General features: G+C 41.7%; 2 protein-coding genes across 2 annotated transcripts; one reads left to right on the plus strand and one right to left on the minus strand.

Moving 5' to 3' along the window:
* The first annotated feature begins 641 nt into the window (after positions 1–641).
* On the plus strand, positions 642–15589 carry LOC105828816 (WD repeat-containing protein 20). The gene is made up of 8 exons (XM_028192015.2): positions 642–947; positions 1524–1715; positions 2592–4079; positions 13649–13723; positions 14076–14252; positions 14327–14523; positions 14605–14931; positions 15038–15589. Exons 1-8 carry the CDS (start codon positions 678–680, stop codon positions 15360–15362), a joined length of 3051 nt encoding a protein of 1016 aa, XP_028047816.1. The 5' UTR covers positions 642–677; the 3' UTR covers positions 15363–15589.
* On the minus strand, positions 15500–17656 carry LOC105828817 (translin-associated protein X). Its single transcript, XM_012667339.3, has 2 exons — positions 17433–17656; positions 15500–16936 (listed from the first exon to the last, which is right to left on the minus strand). Exons 1-2 carry the CDS (start codon positions 17446–17448, stop codon positions 16068–16070), a joined length of 885 nt encoding a protein of 294 aa, XP_012522793.2. The 5' UTR covers positions 17449–17656; the 3' UTR covers positions 15500–16067.
* Between the last annotated feature and the right edge of the window lie 3135 nt (positions 17657–20791).

The following is a 20791-nucleotide window of genomic DNA, read 5'->3' on the forward strand; positions in this document are numbered from 1 at the left end:
TGAGAACGCGAGCCGCCCGCCGCCACTGGTTCGGCGAGCGTACTACGCGAGCAGAGCAGTTTCGTATGGTTTCGTACTTTCGTAGTAGTATTTCGGGCGCTCTTATCCGCGTTCGCGCGCCGTCGTGCGAGACGAGAAGGGACAAGGCGAGAGAGGAAGGAGACGGAGCCACGGAGCTAAGCCCACAGCCACAGGCGGCCGGCGAGAGTTCGAGAAAGACGTTTAACCGAGGGTTTTCCGCGGGGTCGTCCGCACAGTTTCCCGGCGTGGCTCTGCCAATCGTCGTGGCCGACGACGACGACGACTACGACGACGACGACGACGACGACGACGACGACGGTGGCCGGCCCCGCCGGCGGAGCAGCTCGCTTCGCGCGCGTCAAGTTGCCTGCTGCGAACGGGCGCACGAGCGAGGGGAGCCACGCGCGAGCGACGGCGAAGGAGTCGGGGACGACGACGGCGATCGGCGAACGGCGGTGGCGGCGGCGGCGACGACGCACGGACGTTCCGCACGATTGGTCGTCGTGGGACTGTGCTCGGTGGTGGTCGACACGGTGGTGGAGTAACGGTGGCGTGCCAGAAAGAACGAAGGCGGCCTACGTGCGATATTTCCCTGCGTGTCTGATGAGCTCCTCTACCGCGCCGCTGCTGCTGCTGTTGCTGCTGCTGCTGGTAAGATGGCTGTGCAGCTGGATGGAGGAGGGAAGGAGGACCTGAAAACACAATTTGTCACGCGGGAGGGCACCTACAAGCTGATGACCCTGTCGGAGTACTCGCGACCGAATCGTGTCGGCTACACCAACAGCCAGGGCAGCGCGTCCGTGAGGGTATCTTTCGTCACGCTACCGGACCCAGCGGACCCCACGGGCTCGCAGGGCCTCGGTGACCGAATGTGCTTCAATTTCGGCAAGGAGCTCTACGTCTACGTCTACCGCGGCGTCAAGAAGGTGAGCCGCGTTTCCTTTCCCCGCGCTACGGTCGCGACGACGGCTGGTGACGGACCAGGATTGCCTGTATATGCGTATGTGTGTACGCGTCCGATCGCGATTGCCGTCGTCGCGACCTAACCTCGCAAACGTCGAGACGTCCATCTTTGCGGCTAACGTAAGCTCGTTTCCCTCCGCACGACGATGAACGCGACGTCGAGAGCTTCGTCTGGGGTCGACCCGCGTTGAATCGTCGCCCTTTTTTCCTTCTTTTTTTCTCTCTTTCTCCAACGGTAAACGCTCGTGACGTTTCTTAGAAACCACTCGCGTAAATAGCATTGCAGATAATACTGCTATCTCAATTCTTAGTATTTATTGATCGAATCGTTGATTTATGAGCAAGATATTAACAAAATTGACAGAATTAATTTGTTGAAAATTTCTTAGAAAAACTCTCAGAGACATTTGAAATCGTCTCTTCGAAATGTTCAAAATAAGAATGATTTAAATAACCTATAGAACGTACTGCTTTCCACATTAAAAAAAGTAAACTGTATATTATTGAAAGAAATTTCACGCATTGTTAAAACGTTTCAGGCTGTAGACTTGAACAAGCCGGTAGACAAGAAGTTATACAAGGGAACTAATCCAACCTGTCACAATTTCAATCAAACAACAGCCACAGCCGACAGCGCTCCATTGCTGGTGGGATTCTCCACTGGACAGATACAACTGATTGATCCGATAAAGAAGGACAGTTCACAACTCAGCAAACTGTACAATGAGGACGTATGTAGAAGCAAATTTGGCATACGCTAATTACATTACTTTTACCAGCCACTTGATCTTTGAAAGCCCACCCTCTCTTTCTCTCTTGAAGAGAGCGTTTCATGACTTCCTGCATTATCTGTGAACTGGCTTATATGGAGATAAATAATCTCATAGTTTAAACAGTATTCTCTATGTGCGGCTAGTACCACTGTAGCCTCTTGGCAATGTGTACAATAGCTGTCAACACTTATCCGTTTTTGACGGTGTTATCTTATTGAAACATGATAAGCCGGGGAAATAAATGCTACACAGGATGCCTAGTCGCCGCACTCACTGCATCCTGCGACGATTGTACCTTAATAATTAGTGGCACATTATTCAGATTATGCCAATAGATCCGTGCACTAATGCAATTATATCTCAATCAAATAATTAAGCTTAATATAAGCAACATTACATAATTACTTTTTACCGTCTCTTTCTGACAGATGCAGGTCTTAGCGAAACACAATTATCCCACCTATTTTAAATACATTTTGGCCTCAATGAATGTCTAATGATTCACTATTGTATACAGTCACGTTTTGTAAGCACATTCTTGATACTTCAATAATATCTACATTTTTTAATCATGAACCAGTGTTATTTTCTTATTATCTTTGTTATCAATTATAAGATTGAGATTGTGTTATAACAATTTATTTCTATCTCTAGAGAAAGAGAGAGCATTTTAATCAAATCATTTATATATTAAACGCATATTTATAAAATCTTAATTTCGAGTGCAAGATAAGATTAAGAGATACTAAAAATTTTTTCGTAACATTATTAACTAACTTTAATTTATTTTAACATGGAAATTTTGTTCTTTAATAAGGAACATTCATATTACAGAGGCTGATAGACAAGAGCAAGGTGACGTGCATAAAGTGGGTTCCTGGCTCAAACAACCTATTTCTGGTCTCTCATAGCTCCGGTCAGCTCTACCTCTATAACGAAGAGTTGCTCTGTGGTACCACTGCGCCACACTACCAGTCATTCAAGGCAGGCGATGGATACGCCATATATACCTGCAAAACCAAATCTACCAGGAACCCGCTGTATCGATGGGTGATAGGCGCGGAAGGTTGCTGCATAAATGAATTTGCCTTTAGCCCATGCGGCACGAACCTGGCCGTGGTGTCGCAGGATGGATTCCTGCGTGTTTTCCAATACAACACGATGGAGCTGGTCGGCTCGGCGAGGAGTTACTTCGGCGGTTTTCTATGCGTGTGCTGGTCGCCGGATGGACGTTACGTGGTGGTGGGCGGCGAGGACGATTTAGTGACTATCTGGAGCTTCCACGAGAAGCGGGTCGTGGCGCGGGGACAAGGTCACCACAGCTGGGTGAGCGTGGTCGCCTTCGATCCGTACACGACATCTTATGGCGACCACGATCCCGACTTTAGCGGGTCGGATGACGAATCGACGATGCCGCACAACAATCATAATCACTTCCACGAGAAGTCGCACCGTTTGTCTACTACCTCGCAAAGTGGCGGCGGTGGCGGCATCCATTCGAATCGTAATTCCTGCGGCTCTGAATTGAGAATGTCGGGCGGCACGTGCTACAGGTTAGGCAGCGTGTCGCAGGACACCCAACTGTGCCTATGGGACATCACGGAGGACGTGCTGAGACAGCCGGTATGCGCCAAGCAGAGACCTTCCGCGGCGTGTAGCACTAGTGGCGGTACCGGCAGTAACTTGTCGTCTTCGGGTACATTCAGTAGTGGCAATGGGGCGGCGGCAACGGCGAATCACCATTCGAACTCGAATGCTAAGCATAATAACTCAAATAATGTAAACTTCAAGGAGAACGCGAGTGGTAATAACGAGACTAGTAACAATAGCAGTAGCACCAATGCCGCGGTTGCAACCGTGAATTCGCTGACGCAGAGGCTAGCGGGTCTTGGCTTCGGCGAGCGTAAAGGTGATAATCACAAGAGAAACTTTAGCCTCACTATGCGGGGTAGCGGCACCGGCGGTGCAACGGCGACTACGGCCAATAACAGCACGACGACGGTTGTGCAGAACAATGGTGGTGACAAGGCGGGCACCGGCAACTCGACGACAAGTACGACGAGTAGTAGTCTGAACAACAGTGTCGGTGGGGGTGGTTTAGTAGGGACGGGAAGTAAAAAGGTTAATTCCATGATGGACGATCCCATGAGGTTGATAGGGACCGCCTGGTGTCCCAGGTTCGACGAGTGCCCGGTCCTCGAGCCGCTGGTGTGCAAGAAGCTGGCGCACGAGAGACTGACTGAATTAGTGTTTAGGGAAGATTGCTTCGTGACGGCGTGTCAGGACGGATACGTGTACACGTGGGCGAGGCCCGGCCACATGGTAGGTCCTCTCACGATAAGCAGCACCCTGCACAGGCCATCACACCATCATAGCAACAATCCCTACACTAGTAATATCAATTCCATGCGATGTAACGACCTCTGATGTAATCCGTTATTTCCAAATTGTTATTATTTAGAGAGTCCATCGAGTAGAGTCTGTTGATCGAAGAATCCGAGAATTCTGTACATATATACGTAGAGTTAGAATCTAGAATGATGTTATCGTGAGATAGAAGTAGCACAGGAAAATCTTGTAATTCTTTTTCTTTTTTTCTGACAGTCTTCCTATCGCCTGCCATGGTGACGGGAGGATGTCTTGAAGAGAAATAATTGTTCTGATTTGGAAGTATTAGAAGATATATTGACAAATTCGGTATTACCTTGCCGGGTGTTTGACACGACGATCGCGTCGCTGGTATTTAAGTTTTATATTACAATCAGTATATATATTTAATCTTAAAAAGTCCCTACATTCAACATTTAAGTCTACGACCTTAGGGTGTATACTTGCGTTTGAATTCTATTAGTATTGGGGAGGTGCCATTATAGAGAAAGCATTGAAGATTTTTTTTAGTATTTTTCTCTAAGTTTATTATGTGCATAATTACAGAAGAGTACATGGACGGACGATACTATGAGTGAACAAGTTCGTAGTTTAAAGTATATTTATTGTGTTGGGCCCTCAGTTTTAAATTCCATGAGGCATTTTTTTTTTAATTCCGTTAGATATTTTCTAATATTTCTACATATAACAAACATCTTTCAGATAATCTTGCCTTTTACTCAGAACATTCCACCGTATCAGATAAATTTGCAACATTTTCGAATGCAAGTCTATTTACTCGAAATGCATGAAAATAGACATTTCAAATTAAGTAGTGTAGAGCGCGCACACACACACTATGGTATCTGTTTTGTTTTTTCGGATGCATTAATATATTTTTGTTAATATATTCTTTGCGAGAAACAGAGGAGCTTTAATATATCTTTTATTTAGATGTTATCAATTCTATAATACCTGATTAGTGCATGCGCTGCAAATGAAAAGACACAGTATGGGCTTAAAGTTCATTCATAGTATAGGCTGTCTCATCGATATCTGTGCCTAATGAAGGTCTGGTCAAGATATATTCTCGCAATGAATATTGCAGAATTACGCGAGCTATAGGATAGAGATCGAATGTTTATTGATATATTTATGTTTTTGGTTTTGCATCCTCGAGAGCAATGTTGTTTGAGCCCTATGAGGTCTCGTCAGGGCAGGCCCCTTTATTGAAGAAAAACCTTCTTTCTATCTTCTGTAAAGTGTTATTTAGCTTTAGCCGATCATTGATAGAGAGTCAACGAAAGAAAATTATTTAGCCAAACTTGTCATATGTCAAACTTACAATACGTGATGCGAGAACATTTAATATCCTTTGTTGAAAACAATGAATTTTGCCTTGTTGTACAATAAAGCGAAAATTTGAATGAACGATCGCTGCTTGCTTCCCGCTTGTTGAAATTTTGTTCAGTCAATGCAAGTGCAATGCAGAAGCTCCAGGGAGAACGGCCGGGAAGTCTTTTGTGCGACACGCATACATGCATATGTATGGTGACACATGTAAGACAATGTTTATGAGTTGCCAAGAATATCGCATGTCTTTTTTTCTTCTCTTTTCTTTTTTATGTTATAGACAGTATTAGGTCCCAATATTAGGACTCGAATAGTGTTTCCTGGGCGTTTTGCATAGAGCATTTGTATCACGAGAATATCCCACACTCTCACCTTTTCATTTAACAACTTTGACCAAAAGTATGGGGCAGCCTCATTAAATTGCGATCAGTTAAACTAGTTTATGTATTAAAATTACAAATACCGCAACGCAATTACTTATCGAGTGTTCAAAGGAACATTTTTTAATCTGTTCCTGTTGCGAATCACCAAATTACGCGAATTATATTTGTATGATGTATGTATACGATTTAATGAAAGCGAGTCTTTCACGCTTTTGGCCAACGCTGCAAAATACGTAACTAATTGCGGAGAGTACCGTGATCAAAGTCATTACAGCGTGCGTTGTTTCTTTTTATAGCGCGACTTATAATTTTAATAGCGCGTCTTTTATCATTTTTAAATCGGACGCGATGCTTGCGCTTATTTCTTAAGGCCGATGAAGCATTAATTCCTTTTTTCTCACTTTTGATTGATCGGAAAGATTAATGTTCTGTACCACGCTTTGGCTGATGCAAGAGAATATCGTGGATGAGACTTCCCTGAGTTATCGCATGGTACGTATGACTTATCATTTTCCGTTCTATTTTGCTTCATTTACCGCTTGATCGGATCTTGTCATGAAAGTAGAATAGTGTACACGCTCGAATTATTTACACATGTTTTTGTCGAGATACCTCTCGGAGGCGCTTCTGAATTTTATACCTCAAATTGCATATCGCTCTGCTCTCACGCACTCTTTCTCTTTTTCTTTATATTTTGCTAGATTTGCATTATTCCCGACAAGTTTTCATAACGATAAAAAAGAAAGAATTATACGCGTTGGATTATTTAATTATTTAATTGTAAATCTTGTTTAACCTCATTGATTGAAAATACAAATTTCTGATTTTGATAAAGGCATAAGCTACTCGTAATGGGATTCGTTCTTACACGAGAACGCAAACTTCTTGGGAATAGCGCGCGTTTTTATTAGATGATTTAGGTAATCAGAAGCGTGTTACTCGTGTCGGCGTGTATCAACGTGTGGTTCGCGTTGTCTTTAATTTCAGTCAGGGATCAGCCAGGTCGGCGGCGCCGCTCTCCACGTGGTCAGTCCGGTGGAAGGCGGCGGTACCATAGTATAGCCAGAGCCGGACACCGACGCCGGTCCACCACGAGATCATCAGGAACCGCAGGGATCGTCGCGGACGTCCGAGGCGCAACTCCAGCAGGCGTACGCACGCCGACGTCACCTATACTACGTCTGGCCGAGCGAGAGTTACTCTGGTACGGTTTGAGCGAGCGGTTCCAGCTCGAATTCGTCGTTCGTCGAAGAAGCGGACGAATTAAATTGGGAATCCGTGGAGGATCCGTCTCCGTGAGATTGAATTTAATCGCGGATTTTCGACCATGAAATTGCGGCGCGTCTTTTTTAATCGCCAATCCTTAACATTAGACCTATCGACGATTAACACGTATCTATTTCTACTGTCTAGATATATCATTGAAAAAAAGTTGAATGGAGAAAATACATTGAATCAATTTAATTATATTAATATATATTGCCATAAAAATCACGGAAAATCTTAAATAATGGATCGCTATAAAATTCGATAAAAAATTGCAAACAGTTATTTGACTGCTTTGATGGATCTAATGTTAATGACATCTTTGAATGGCGGAAGAAAAATTTGAATAGCATACCTTAAGTTTGAACAAGAATCAAAGATAAATATAAGATGCGTTCTGTTTCACGCATGATACGCATGTTGCATCGTTCATCCTTGTTTTTTAAAACGTTAAACGAGAATGAACAATACATTATGCGCATCATGCACGAAACGGAACGTATATAAAAAGATAGAATGAGTGAAAAGAGAAGTGGCGGGAGTTTAGGGATACCGAAGCTAATACTCAATTTCGAAGATTAGAGTTTCAAGCTCGCATACAAGATGGATTTCTTCAGGAATATTCCTTTTAATTCGCCTACGTCTTACGGAGTGCAGTTCACGCGCGGCTTAACGCTTAAAAAGATACCCATGCACACACGTATACAGCGCTTTCGTTTCGATATAAACCGCTCTTCCGGTGCATATCATTTCCTCTTCCTCTTTCTTTCCTTTCCTCGACAGCGTCGTGGCGACGTTACGCGACCACGCGGCCTTCCTTTCCCCCAGGGAGGGGGAGGGAAGACCCATGAGCTGAAAGCAATCTGTGTATACATGTACATACATACACGTGTGTATGCCCGATGATCGTGACAAATGCGTTGTATCATTCCAATAAATAAAAATTTCGTAATATGCGCGTGTTTCAACTGGTGAAACGCGTGGTGACGACACAGAAATCGCGTTATTTATTATTTGAAGCGTTGAAATTATATAGACCTAAGCCACGAAGTGAGTTCTAGGCCAGAAAGAATAGTCTACATCTAACATATATTCTAATAGCTCATATAAGTGACTCGCTAACTTTTGTTCATTGCGATGCCATAGATCGAATTGCCTGAATAACGCATACGTTTACGAGACGCATACGTTCGTTATAGTAACGAACGTCCTACCACGTTTTACACGGTCCTTCGTTTCGTCGCTTGGACAGCCGCAAAGGCAGCCAGAGGACGCCATTCCCCGATAGAAGTTGCTTTGTTAAAAAGTTTTTTTTGTTAAAAATTGTGACTTGGGTCTCTATTACTCTCAGTGCTTCATTTCGATCGATTATACTTCGAAGGAGATATTCCGCAAGGCGATACTAGTTTTTAATTTACATATAAATACATAGGATTTATATTGCATTCACGAAGTATGACGTTTAATTTACATTTATTGTAGATCAGCTGTCCGTTTCCGGCGGCTCATTTCGTCGATTAGCTTCGATCACGAAGGAACATTGCTATGAGATTCAGAAATTAAGCATCTATTGTTATTATATTTTCGGGCTTTTTACACAACGAGGCTCTTTAATTTATATGTATATCTACGCAATAATTCAACGCAGCACCGAATTTATTTGAATTTTATTCACCGGATAAAAAATTCGACGCAAGAAGAGGCTGTAGGGCAGCGGAAACTTATGCGTTTCGTTGACAGTTTGAATTGACAATTTCATACCACACGAAGTACAAAGAGGAATTTACACAAAGAATATTTTTTTCTATACTCCTTCCATGTAAAAATGAGATACCGTTTAGCCTTCCTAATAGATTTCCGTGTATATCTGCAGCTTCTCTTACGTCAAGCCTGAATTCTTTAATGTTCAACGACACCACGTTCTCGTTCACGTAATATACAATGTACGCACCAGAAATTCTTTATCGGGACACTGATATATCATACCGATAAGAGGGTCGATGCGATAAGACTTTCTGTTTCTCGACTCCGATTTTCGCTCTCGCAACTGGTGGGTTACCTCGCCCTACAATGCACGGCGGCATGATATTATTATTTTATTTCAAGTGCAAGCTCGCTAAAGGTATGCTGTGATATGTGTGCTACTACATGACGACAAACACTTGGCAAATGAGATCCAAGCTGAGATGAAAATCACTTCCAGGAATCATTTCCGCCGAAACGGACAATCGGACTTGCGGACGACAGACGTGACCGCTGATTAGTTTCTTACTTATTATAGACAACAAACGAAGCCGGCCTGCGACACATCAGACCTACTATTCATCTAACGATTCTGCGAGAAAAGGAACGGATGAACTTGAACGAATCAACGCAGAGATCCCCAATCGCATCGGTGATCTAATCGCGAGGAGATCTCTCGTTATCTCCTCCCGTTTATACTAGCCGAATGATATAATTGAACTGTGACTGCAGAGACAAGAAGCTTATGTAACTCATCTTAATACCGAGCTATATATATAAGGAATCAAGTTTTTTTTCTCATCTATTATCTTGTCTGTCTAGAAGATTAAAGGGCAGAGGACTCGGCAGTTCAATTTCCTAGTTAAAAAATTCATCAACTCATAGCTTCGTAACGAACCTACCGATTCCTTCAAGTTTATCCTTCCTCGCGGAGAAGACCGCGATCTACAAAGTTCCTATTTCGTAAGCTAAATGGCAAGAGAGAGATTCTGCGATCGACGATGGATTCCCCGGTGGGGAAATGCGTCCTCGGTCTCCGCACCTCGGTCTCTAGACGGACGAAAAGCTCGCCGATCAACGAGGTTGAATGGGGTTTTCGGGTTTTCTGCATGGGGTGGACGCGTGCGCGAAGAGGTGAGATTTTAACGACGTGTGTTCAAAGCGATTGGAGGGCTCGCGATTTTATATCTTCCGCGCACGGGTATGGATCGCGTTCGGGAGTCCACTGCGCTTCTAATAGACGAGATATGTGTTTAATTGATTTCGCAGATGCGACCCCGGCAGAAGACAGTAGTCTCGACGACAGCCGGGTTTCCCCTGGACCTGCGCAACATGACGTTCTCGCCGTCGCGTAAGGAGCAGAAAATTTTCCCTCGTCTAAGACAAAAATAACGCAAATCATCGCGACACTGTAAATCACGTTAATGAGTCGCGCTATTCTGTAATAAGTCACAGGTGACACTTACGAACGATTTAATAACGACCTCGCCTTCCAAAGTGTCGCTAAGGTAGGAGACACATGGTTTATTACTGAGAGCAGTAAACCGCATCCAAAACCATTATTTTAAAGAAACCATGATAGACGTATTATTATTTCTTTATATTCTGGAAAACGACGTACTATTAAAGTATCGTAAAAGATGAAAAAAAATTCTTTGTTCGTTGTTTCTTAAACAAAAATTTGGATCCGGTATTTTTAAGACCAATCTATAATGCGCTCTTTGCTTTTTGCTTCTTCCTATTATCTTTTTATCTCCTCGCGCACTATTTTATCAACAATTGTGTTTCTTATCACGCGGTTTCTTGTCTCTTTCGGCTGCGGTCTCTTCGTTAACTTTTATCTCGCTAATTTCGATAAAACAATACTGCGAAGAGACAGAAAGATAATAGGCAAAGGCAGGTAGAAACAAGAAACAAGGGGCACACTGTAGATCAACCTTAACTGGAAGAAATAACGCTTATGCAGGAGCAAGGAGAGAATTTTGAATAGCGCGTTGAAAGCGAGACGTTTTCTCCTCCTCCTGCCTAAATTATACATCTCTTGTCAGAGGCATTTTGGGGCGGCGAAGGAACACCTGTTTGATTTACTTGAGCACGGATCAACCATAGCGTCATTTCGCGGCTTGAAAACAGGAGGACAGATGTGCCGTATTTTACCACGCGACACTTCCTTCCGCTTTCACGGCTGCGAGATGATTTTCTCGGTTGTTCCCCCTCCGCTAATCTCTCGAGGTTATCGAATTATGTACAAATGCAAAGTGACATTTACATTGCACCGCCGCGCCGGTCGACACAATTGCGTGTTATTGTCCGCAATTTCTCGCGGGAAGGAACGACGATGGAGGGATGTAAAAAAAAAGAGAGAAAAATCGCGCGTAATAGCGGTGCTTAATTCGGATGTACGTGGCGATATGATAGCGGCGATTGGCGTCCAGCTTGATCGTATTATAGCATCCTTCGACGCACCGACGAATAACCGAGTCTAGCATCTCTCCGGCAGTTTTTTATGAGAAACGACCTTTCCACGCAAAGAGCTTTATGGCATCGCGTCAGATCTGTACTGTAACTTCTCGGCGCATTTCTCTTTGTTTGTTTATAAGCGTGTACATTCTTTGTAATTGTAAATGAAAAAAGACATTTCATTGTTAAACGCTTGTATAACTTTTCATCCATCCTGCATTCGATTATTTTCTCCCTCCTTCTCGTGGAATACGTCCTCCTCCTCCGGCGCGATCGTCTTGCAAATTAATTAAATTATTAAATCTTTATTCGGAGCTCTTTATAAATATTTATATTTAAATTCAGAATTAACAACGTAACCGTACAGAGTGATTTATCTTCGTCTTGATTTTTAATCCGTTGTTAAAATTTGATGCGACAGAAAAGAGAAAATTAAGTTCTTTTTTATTTAAAAAAGAACTGCTAGACCTATATTCTTTGCCTCATTTTGTATTTAAGATTATCTTAAGTACAATATTGAAACGCTGAACCATTATTTTATTACTTAGATAAAATCTTAAGATTACTTTTATGATTGAACTTAAGATCTTGAAAATTGGACTATGAGTATCGACCATTGAGTTCAAAATTAAAATATCAAGAGATTTCTTTCTTCTTGTATTAAAAAAAAATGTTAATAACATTAGAGAGAGAATTTATTCGTAATTTCGCAATCGTCAACTGTGTCCGAGGACTCCGAAGTTGGTCTGTCGCGAATCATTGCGCAATTTTTTCCTGTCAAAGCGACAAGGAAATTTTTTCTGCCAACAGTCCCAAAATGTCTTGCGACCTTTTAATTTATCTATTAGATTAATCATCATGACGAAGAAACTACAAATCGTACGAGTGGACAACGATCTTGTGCAGAAAGCAAATTTGCTGGTCGGCAACAACATCATCGGCCGCGGAGCCGCGACAGGAGTGAGTTGCGTAATATAATTTTTTACAAAGATATTTAATCAAAACGTCAAAATGAGAAATGTCGTTCCGAACGAAGAAGGTATTATTTCCGGACAAACAAAAACTCGCAAGCGGCCTAAATCTAAAGGTCGACAGAAAATTCTATCTCGGACTCTTCGAATTCAATCCGAACTTAATCTGGGTTGAGATAAAGCGACATTAAATATTCCTCTCGTGATTCAGATTGCACTTGGCGCGTGCGAAAGGATAAAGCTGACACGCCAAGATTATCCGTGCTATCGTTTTTGCTGGATGAGTCATTACGCTCACGGGAGTTTCGAAGTTTACCGCGTTGACTCTCGCGGAAAATATACACGTGGGGACATAAATGTTTCATCACGTTGATGGGTATGCGAACATTACATGTGCCAATGATAGCCGGTAACGGATTTGTGATTGTAACTGCATCACAGCTATAAAAAATACTTATCGGTCTTCATCGAAAATTTTATCGCGCATTTAGCGAGTGTAGCGTGGGAGCGAGTCGTCGAAGCGATGATTTAAATGCGAATGATAACGTTGAATTGTGACGTCAAATCCCTGAGATTGACGTTACTCTAATAATTTTTATCAGAATTTTTGTACAAACTGGAACACTTCAGAAATACTTTAGAAACAAAAACTTTTATATGTAAGGATGTATATATCCGACAATTATCGAAGATAATATAAAAAATTCTAAAGAAAAAGCTATCAACTTTCTTAGTATTTATGAAAAATGTTTCAATTCGTATAAGAGATCTAAGAAATTTTCTAAACTTTATAGACAGAAATTCTGATATTTACAAAAAATTCAAACAAATTATATGATAAATTTTCATACGGCTAAACATGAATAAATTGCAAGTTTTATTAAAAATTCATTTATGAGACGCAATTTTCGAGTTCGAAGATGCTATTGGATGTGGTCGATAATGTCGGCGTTCTTTAATTATCTCCGAGGGCACAAATTTACCCACGATTTTTTGTGCTACGTTTCGTCGACGACTCGCTCGACTATTGTGCGGCGTAGTAAATTTTTGATGTTGTCGAGTGCTTCGAAATTACGTGTGACCACATGTTGAATCGATGGTGATCTGTGATCTTTACAATTGTCTTATCAATAAAATATACGGATAAGATAAAGAGACGAATAGCAGCAAATTGAAAGGCAGAGCGACTTCGAGTTTCGAGTTCGAGTCAACAGTAAATACGACGGTATGCCGGCAATTTTTTTCATTGATCGGTTCATCGATGGTGCCGATGAAATTTATTATTTATTGACGGATTGATTCTCACATGTGTAATGGCGAAACTTAACGAGCCTTACCATTATTACAGTGCAACGACGGCCAGGTGCTCAAACACGCGGCGTACATCAACCTGTCGCCCAACGATGAAATGACGATTACTCCGGTAAGGTCTCCCGTTTCGCATATTCCCTTATCATTTGGCACACACCGATAATAACACACCGATAATTTCTGATAATTCAGTTGATAACACGTAACGACAATAAATTTATAATCTTACAATAGCTTTCGTACAATTATATGACAGTGTATGATAGCTTATTTATATTTTCATTATTTTCAATGGCTGTGCATTTGGAGTTTATCCAGATAATTTTAGGTTAATTTATGTTATTGCACATGCATATCAGAGTTATCTAAATGTATTTCCCGAATGCACCCCAACAATAAGAATAGCTTTGTGCTGTATCAGTTGACAGTATCAGTATTCTATAGAGATCATTTTCCAGTTTTAGGTGGCACCATGTTACATGAAACCTGTTGGATGCGCACGATGGCAATCTCTTAAATATGGAAGCAGCGTACCGATAAAACCAGGTGACGTTTGCTCTTTGCTACCCGACAAATGTTGGTTCAAGATCATCTCAGTGCCAGACACAATGCAGGAAGGTGATCAGGCATCAGAGAGAAAAGTACGGAGACTGTCATTGACATTAGAAAAGAATTTTGAGTGATTTTTCTTATTCTTTGCTTCTCTGCATTTCAGGTCGATCAGGAAGATTTGAACAATGAAGTGGACAGCAAGAAGACCCTACTGTCTAGCATGGAGGCTGTTGTTGTGTCCTCTAACGAATCTTCGGATTGCACTCTTCATGACAAGGATCCACCAGATGAGCATAAAAACTGTTCCGTTAATGGAAATGAGGAGCATGGAGACGCAGCTGTTCCAGTTCATCCCACAAGGTTTTACTCCAAGTACAAAAAAGCAGAAATATTTGACGATTAGAATATAATATCTTCAACATGTTTATTTTCATTTTTTAGCTCGCCAGAGGCAAGCGATATGCCCGCGACGAGTTCCGCAAAAATGTCAACGGACTCTCAGGATGTAACTGAGTCTCTTGTTGAGCATGAGAGTAAGAACAGGAAGCGAAAAACAAAGAATATCAATTTAACGAGTAAAGCCACAACAAATGGCGGACCAGGCAAGAAGATCAAATGGGATTGTGACGCGCACTTCAGTGATCAGATTGAAGCGGTTACACCAAATGATCCTCAGCCTCCTGTTGCTACGCCTAGAGATCAAGCAAGTGTGTCGAATCTTAACAGAGTCCCTAGAGAAAAGTGTAGATATGGCGCTCGATGTTATCGGTAAGGGACAACGCACATACAGTTCAATCAATTTCTCAAAATAATTCTGTCAAAATACCATGTAGTTTTGACCAGAAGCATAAAACACCTTTAAACTCGTTCGCAGGAAGAATCCCAATCACAAGAATAACTACAGTCACCCGGACGATTCTGATTACGATGACATCAACGACCGGAAGGAGTGTCCGTACGGCGTCAAGTGTTATCGTAAAAACCCGCAGCACAGGGCGCAATTCAAGCACACGGTCGTGCCGCGTCGCAATCGCAGAGCCGCCACCCCCGTGCACCCAGTGGTCGTCGACAACACGTCCGAAACGGATTCGTCCATGGAGGAGTCCATCGATGAGTCCGATTATGAACCGTCCGTATATACGGAGAGTTCAGACGAGTGGGACGGGGGGAGCGAGTTAGAGGATGGCACAACCGGATGACAGAAATTAATGAAGATCTTCTCTGTGCTAATGCTAATATGTCTAAATTATAAATGTGTCTGCGATGTACAGATCTATTTTGTTACGGAAATATTTATTTTTATATATGCGGATTTAAAATACTGTACCTACATATATATTTTCTATACGTTTTATTTGAAGAGAAATATATAAAAACGTTAATAATATATCACAACCGACATTGTTCTTTGGTGTGTCGGAAAGTATTACTCTGTTATAACATAGTCAAATTAATGAAAATTACCAGTATATATTACTCTGATTATAACAAATGAAAATTATCAGCATATTAAGGCTGCATTCCGATATTCACTGCCAGTACTGAAAATCTATGGTTTACGTCACATACACTGTAGATTTTCAATATCGGCAGTGAATATCGAAACGCAGTCTAAGCTGATACGTAATGAAAATAATACCTTTCTAAATAATGGTTAAAATAATCTAGTGTGTTACAAACTCTTCAAAACGTTCGTATCTTACATTATATAATCTTTGTGAAATTATATGAAATAATCGAAGATATATCGAAAAAGTTTTATCAATTAGTTTTCGATTATATCAATAATTATCAAATTAAACGCTATTGATTACTTTCGTCTCGCATCAAATTGATAAGTTACAGTAAATTAAAAATTATTAAAAAATAAATAATCTGAGTTATATAATCTGGGCTGTCATATATTAAAACGCCTGGTATCCCTCGTCGTCTTCTGTGACGTAGTCCTCGGCTGCCGCGATGGCCATATCGACCAGCATGTGCTTCGGTATTTCAGATCCTCGCACTTTGATAGTGTAACACGCGTTCTCCATTTTAGTCAGGCTGTGCTTGAGCGTGATGATCTTCTTGTTCACCTCGTTGTTGTGCACTACACTGGCGTATCCTAAGAAGGCTATGTATATTTTTCTGACAAAGTCACATGTGTGATAACAACTGGTTACGTCACCTATCGCCAAGTTATTGATACACTTTCGCATCAATTCTCCAGTCAGATCAGCTATTCCCAGAATATAGTCCGTTGGTGTGACCATGACTTGCATCATCTTGGAGGTATCCTGCTCCTCTGGCAAATCAGCTGGAGATGGGGTGTCGCGATACGTCAATGCCTTTTCCAGGCTGGTACAGTTTTGAATACCAGCATTCTGTAGATACTCATGGAACGAGAGCGCCTCTATGTATTCTTCCAGACCACCGCGATAGGCCCGGTGATATTGATAGGCATCCTGCCCATTCAGCTCACTCGCGATATTTCGGAAGAACTTCTGCGCTACGCTGTCCAGTCTTGTCTTGGCTGCTTCTAGTACAGCGCTTCGTTTGCTCTCCTTGTCAATGGTGTGCAAGAGAAAGATGATCCTCTTGCTCTCGATGCCCACGTCCCGATTGATCTTGAAGATTCTCTCATAACGATCGTGCTTGGCGTCTAATTCGGCCGCGTAAATATGGAATTGTTGCACCACATGACTGTTCTCGTCTATGTCTTCTATCACTTTTCTACCTTTGTCACCCAAATTGATTTTGTCTTTATCATGATATTTACGGCTTCTTCTACCTCCTGCAAGTAACACAAATGTGAGAAGACAATATATTGCAATCCATTGATATAATTATTTGAAGGAATAGGTAAATACACATATGTTTATATATAGCAAAATCAAACTGCCATCAATATTAAAACAAAGCTTTACATGTTTCAATTAATATTATATGTATTAAGTTCGCGATAAAACAAAAATATTGAAATATATCTATTATTAAAAAACAAGATAACTCCTTTTATCTTTAATTTTGAATTTTTCCGACTGAGCAATTCATAGCAATGATATAATCCACTTTCTTTAAAAACTCAAAAATAAATAGTTTGAAAAGATCTTTTAATTTTAAAATTAATTAATCTTTAAACTCTTTAGAAGTCGACCACTGCTGATCACAAACTTTCAAGTGCAGGCTCATCATCAGCTGTTATGTTTTCACGTGGGATCGATATTTATTGACAACAAAGACGAAACGAGATAATTCGCAGCATCGCATAATTGCGATCAACGACTCACCTTTTCCATGTGACATTTTGCGATTTCTCTTTATCTCTCTTGATTAATTCACTCTTTGTCAGTATGCAAAATGCATAAAACTAGTTGCGGTGTTCACAGATTTTACTTTTATGCGACACTATAACAACGGATAGATTCAAGCAGGCAAATTCTGCCAGGTTATGTCAGGTTATGTTCCATGTATTCTCTGCTATGTTGCGACTTGCGTTGCGATTTCGAGCCCTGAGAGCGGTCATATATCGCGTCGTTTTAGGCGTTTTCATCCATCAGCGCCTCTATGTGCACAAAATGTGCACATTGAACTATGTAGTCAAATATCTATGAATCCCGTAGATAATGTGCATGACTTTTTGGGTCTCTTCTGTGCTATGTCCACGTTTATTTGGTTTTGTTTCATGCTATACCCATAAATTTTACAATTATATGCATTCATACTTTAAATCTGTGTTATGCAAATGTGCATAATCGTGTTCTATAAATGTGCAATACCACATATACATGATATAAATTCAATTAATTGACTTGATAAAAATTCACTCACCGATTGCTGTCGCTGCTCCTGCTGCTGATGCTACTGCTACATTCCTTTTCCAGAATACCGAATCGCTCCAGGATTGCAGGATGCTGCTTTCTGCTGACATCATCCTGCTATTCCCGAATCCTCACATTAATAACGATCGCCCGATACTTCATTCGGCACTCCCGATATTACAGATAATATATCGCACACGAGTAAAACGTAAACCGTGCGTGAGAATTTGGCGCGACCGTTACATTTGAAAAAATACGTTAAAAGTACGACACGTCAAGACACACTGAACAGAAGTAAATCAATTCGCTCTCAGAGTTTTGTATCTCTGTATGATTACGCGACGACTAGTAGTTTCATTGGTACGACCGACGTTCTACCGAACGTATCCCCTTCGAGCAAACACTTATTTGCTTGAACGCACACGCGACACTTTACTCGAAACCGAACCTAACGCACGACGCCGCGCTTTACACATACGACTCTGCTACGACTCGCGTGTCGTTTGCTAGCGCGACGGCATTCTCAACACAACACTGTACGACTGTACCTGCACAATTCGAATTCTGAATACGCGAAACACGCACGGAGTTAACGGAACGTCTGACCACGTTTGACCGGCGCTGGAGCACGAAGAAACATGACGGCAGGCACGGCAGCGGCGGACGTGGCCGTTGGTAGGTACACTCGGCGGTACTCGGCGCTAGTCGGCGCGACTCGGCGGCCGACTTGCCGAGTCGCGCCGACTAGCGCCGCGTACGGCCGAGTGTACCTACCAACGGCCACGTCCGCCGCTGCCGTGCCGGTAGTCGTGCTCCAGCGCCAGTCGGACGTGGTCGGACGTTCCGTTGACTCTGTGCGTGTCTCGCGTGTGTCTCGCGTATCCAGTGCCGTACTTTTAACGTATTTTTCCAAATGTAATGGTCGCGCCAAGTTCTCGCCAAATTCTCGCGCGCGGTTTACGTTTTACTCGTGTGTGATATATTATCCGTGATATCGGGAGTGCCGAATAAAGTATCGGGCGATCGTTATTAATGTGAGGATTCGGGAATAGCAGGATGATGTCAGCAGAAAGCAGCATCCTGCATGGAGCGATTCGGTATTCTGGAAAAGGAATGTAGCAGTAGCATCGGCAGCATCAGGAGCAGCGATCGACAGCAATCGGTGAGTGAATTTTTATCAAATCAATTATTTAAATTTATATCATGTATATGTAGTATTGGACATTTATAGAACACGATATGCACATAACAGATTTAATAAACATTGCATAAAACAGATTTAAAATATGAATGCATAAAATGTACGGGTATAGCATAAAACAGAACGAACAGAACCAAATAAACGTGGACATAGCATAGAAGAGACCCAAAAAGTCATGCATACACATTACCTACGGGATTCATAGATATTTGACTACATAGTTCAATGTGCACATTTCGTGTAGATAGAGGCGCTGATGGATGAAAGCACTAAAACGACGCGATGACCGCTCGTTCGGCCGAACGTAGGTAACGTAGATCGTAGTTGTGCACGGCCATTCTCGGACGCTCCATGCTCCGTGCTTCTCTCGTGTGTTTCGAGTTTGAAGCGCGCAGTTTCGGCGGATGCGGAATCCCGAATATTCTATTATATGAGCTTCTCCATTCGTGAGTGTCAGTGTTGTTATAAAAGAGATCGTATTTGTTCGTGAATCGCACCAACGTCGCGTCAGTTAGATCAAGTTTTCGTCCGCGCATTCGCTCGAACATTTCGAAGTTATCTGCGCGATTATTCTCGCATTATTTGTCGCGTTAGAATGGAATCAAGTGCTCGGTACACGGGATTCTCGTTAGATTATGAGTCGTATTAATGCCGTGCGATATATTTTAACGTTTACAGTGCATGGGTAATCGTTATTGACATGCTAAGTGAATCATGCGCGAGATTCGAAGGGGTATCGTCGATCGAATCGTCATTTCGCGGAATCTTACGTCCCTAGCGTTGTTCTTCCGTCTCGGTAAGGTCGGGAGTGATCATTATCGGGAGTGTCGTGTAAAATATCGCGCGATTTTACCCTTCGGTTATTATGAATAAATCAACATTGCGGAAGTACATCATGAAAGTGCAGCGACTTCAAGGGGAGGAAGAGGAGAAGGTCCTGGGGGCATCGTCGAAACAACCAGGTTAATATAGATTAATAATTTTTTATTAATTTGGATTTATGCGGTAGCAGTGTTGTTTCCTTAGGCCCCCCTCGCAAGATTTTTAATGCAGAGTTGTGAATTGAATCATGTCACCGTGCATATTTTAGCCAAACATATACGCAACCAAACGTATCTAGTGAGAAATGAGGCATCAAAACGTCGAATCAGTGTTTTACATTGAAAATTCTATATCTTTTTAATAATTATTTCTCACTGTGATTTTTTATTATCTAACTGTACCGCAACTGCGTTAATGGTTTTAACGTCGCTAAATATCTGCGTACCGTTGCTTGTAGTTTTCCTAACATTTCTGTATGTATCGAAAATAATTTTTTAATAAAAATACAATTAATTTTATGATAAAATAATAAAAATATTTAGGAAAGGAAGGATTTTAAAGATGCTTCTAAGTATCGACGTTTAGCTAGTAACTGTGTTCCAAACTGATAAAATTATGGGACCGCATTTTATTCATAAATACTAAGAATATTGAATTAATAGAAAAATTATATTCAACAGCAAAATCCGTTGTCGAATAGGCGTTCTTAAATTTACTTATGAATATCCGTGGATCTTGATTGTTTCTGAATTTATAATTTAATGTTTGATGATATTTTTCGATGAAATTATTTATCCGTTTTAGA

This window comes from Monomorium pharaonis, chromosome 1, assembly GCF_013373865.1.
Source record: "Monomorium pharaonis isolate MP-MQ-018 chromosome 1, ASM1337386v2, whole genome shotgun sequence".
Taxonomy (NCBI): domain Eukaryota; kingdom Metazoa; phylum Arthropoda; class Insecta; order Hymenoptera; family Formicidae; genus Monomorium; species Monomorium pharaonis.

What these genes read in the sequence shown, in the direction of transcription:
- LOC105828816 (XM_028192015.2), top strand. Translation starts at nt 678, where the DNA reads ATGGCTGTGCAGCTGGATGGAGGAGGGAAGGAGGACCTGAAAACACAA. An exon ending in GCAAACTGTACAATGAGGAC is followed by an intron (nt 1,716 to 2,591) that starts GTATGTAGAAGC and finishes TTCATATTACAG; the next exon opens with AGGCTGATAGACAAGAGCAA. An exon ending in ATGAAATGACGATTACTCCG is followed by an intron (nt 13,724 to 14,075) that starts GTAAGGTCTCCC and finishes TTCCAGTTTTAG; the next exon opens with GTGGCACCATGTTACATGAA.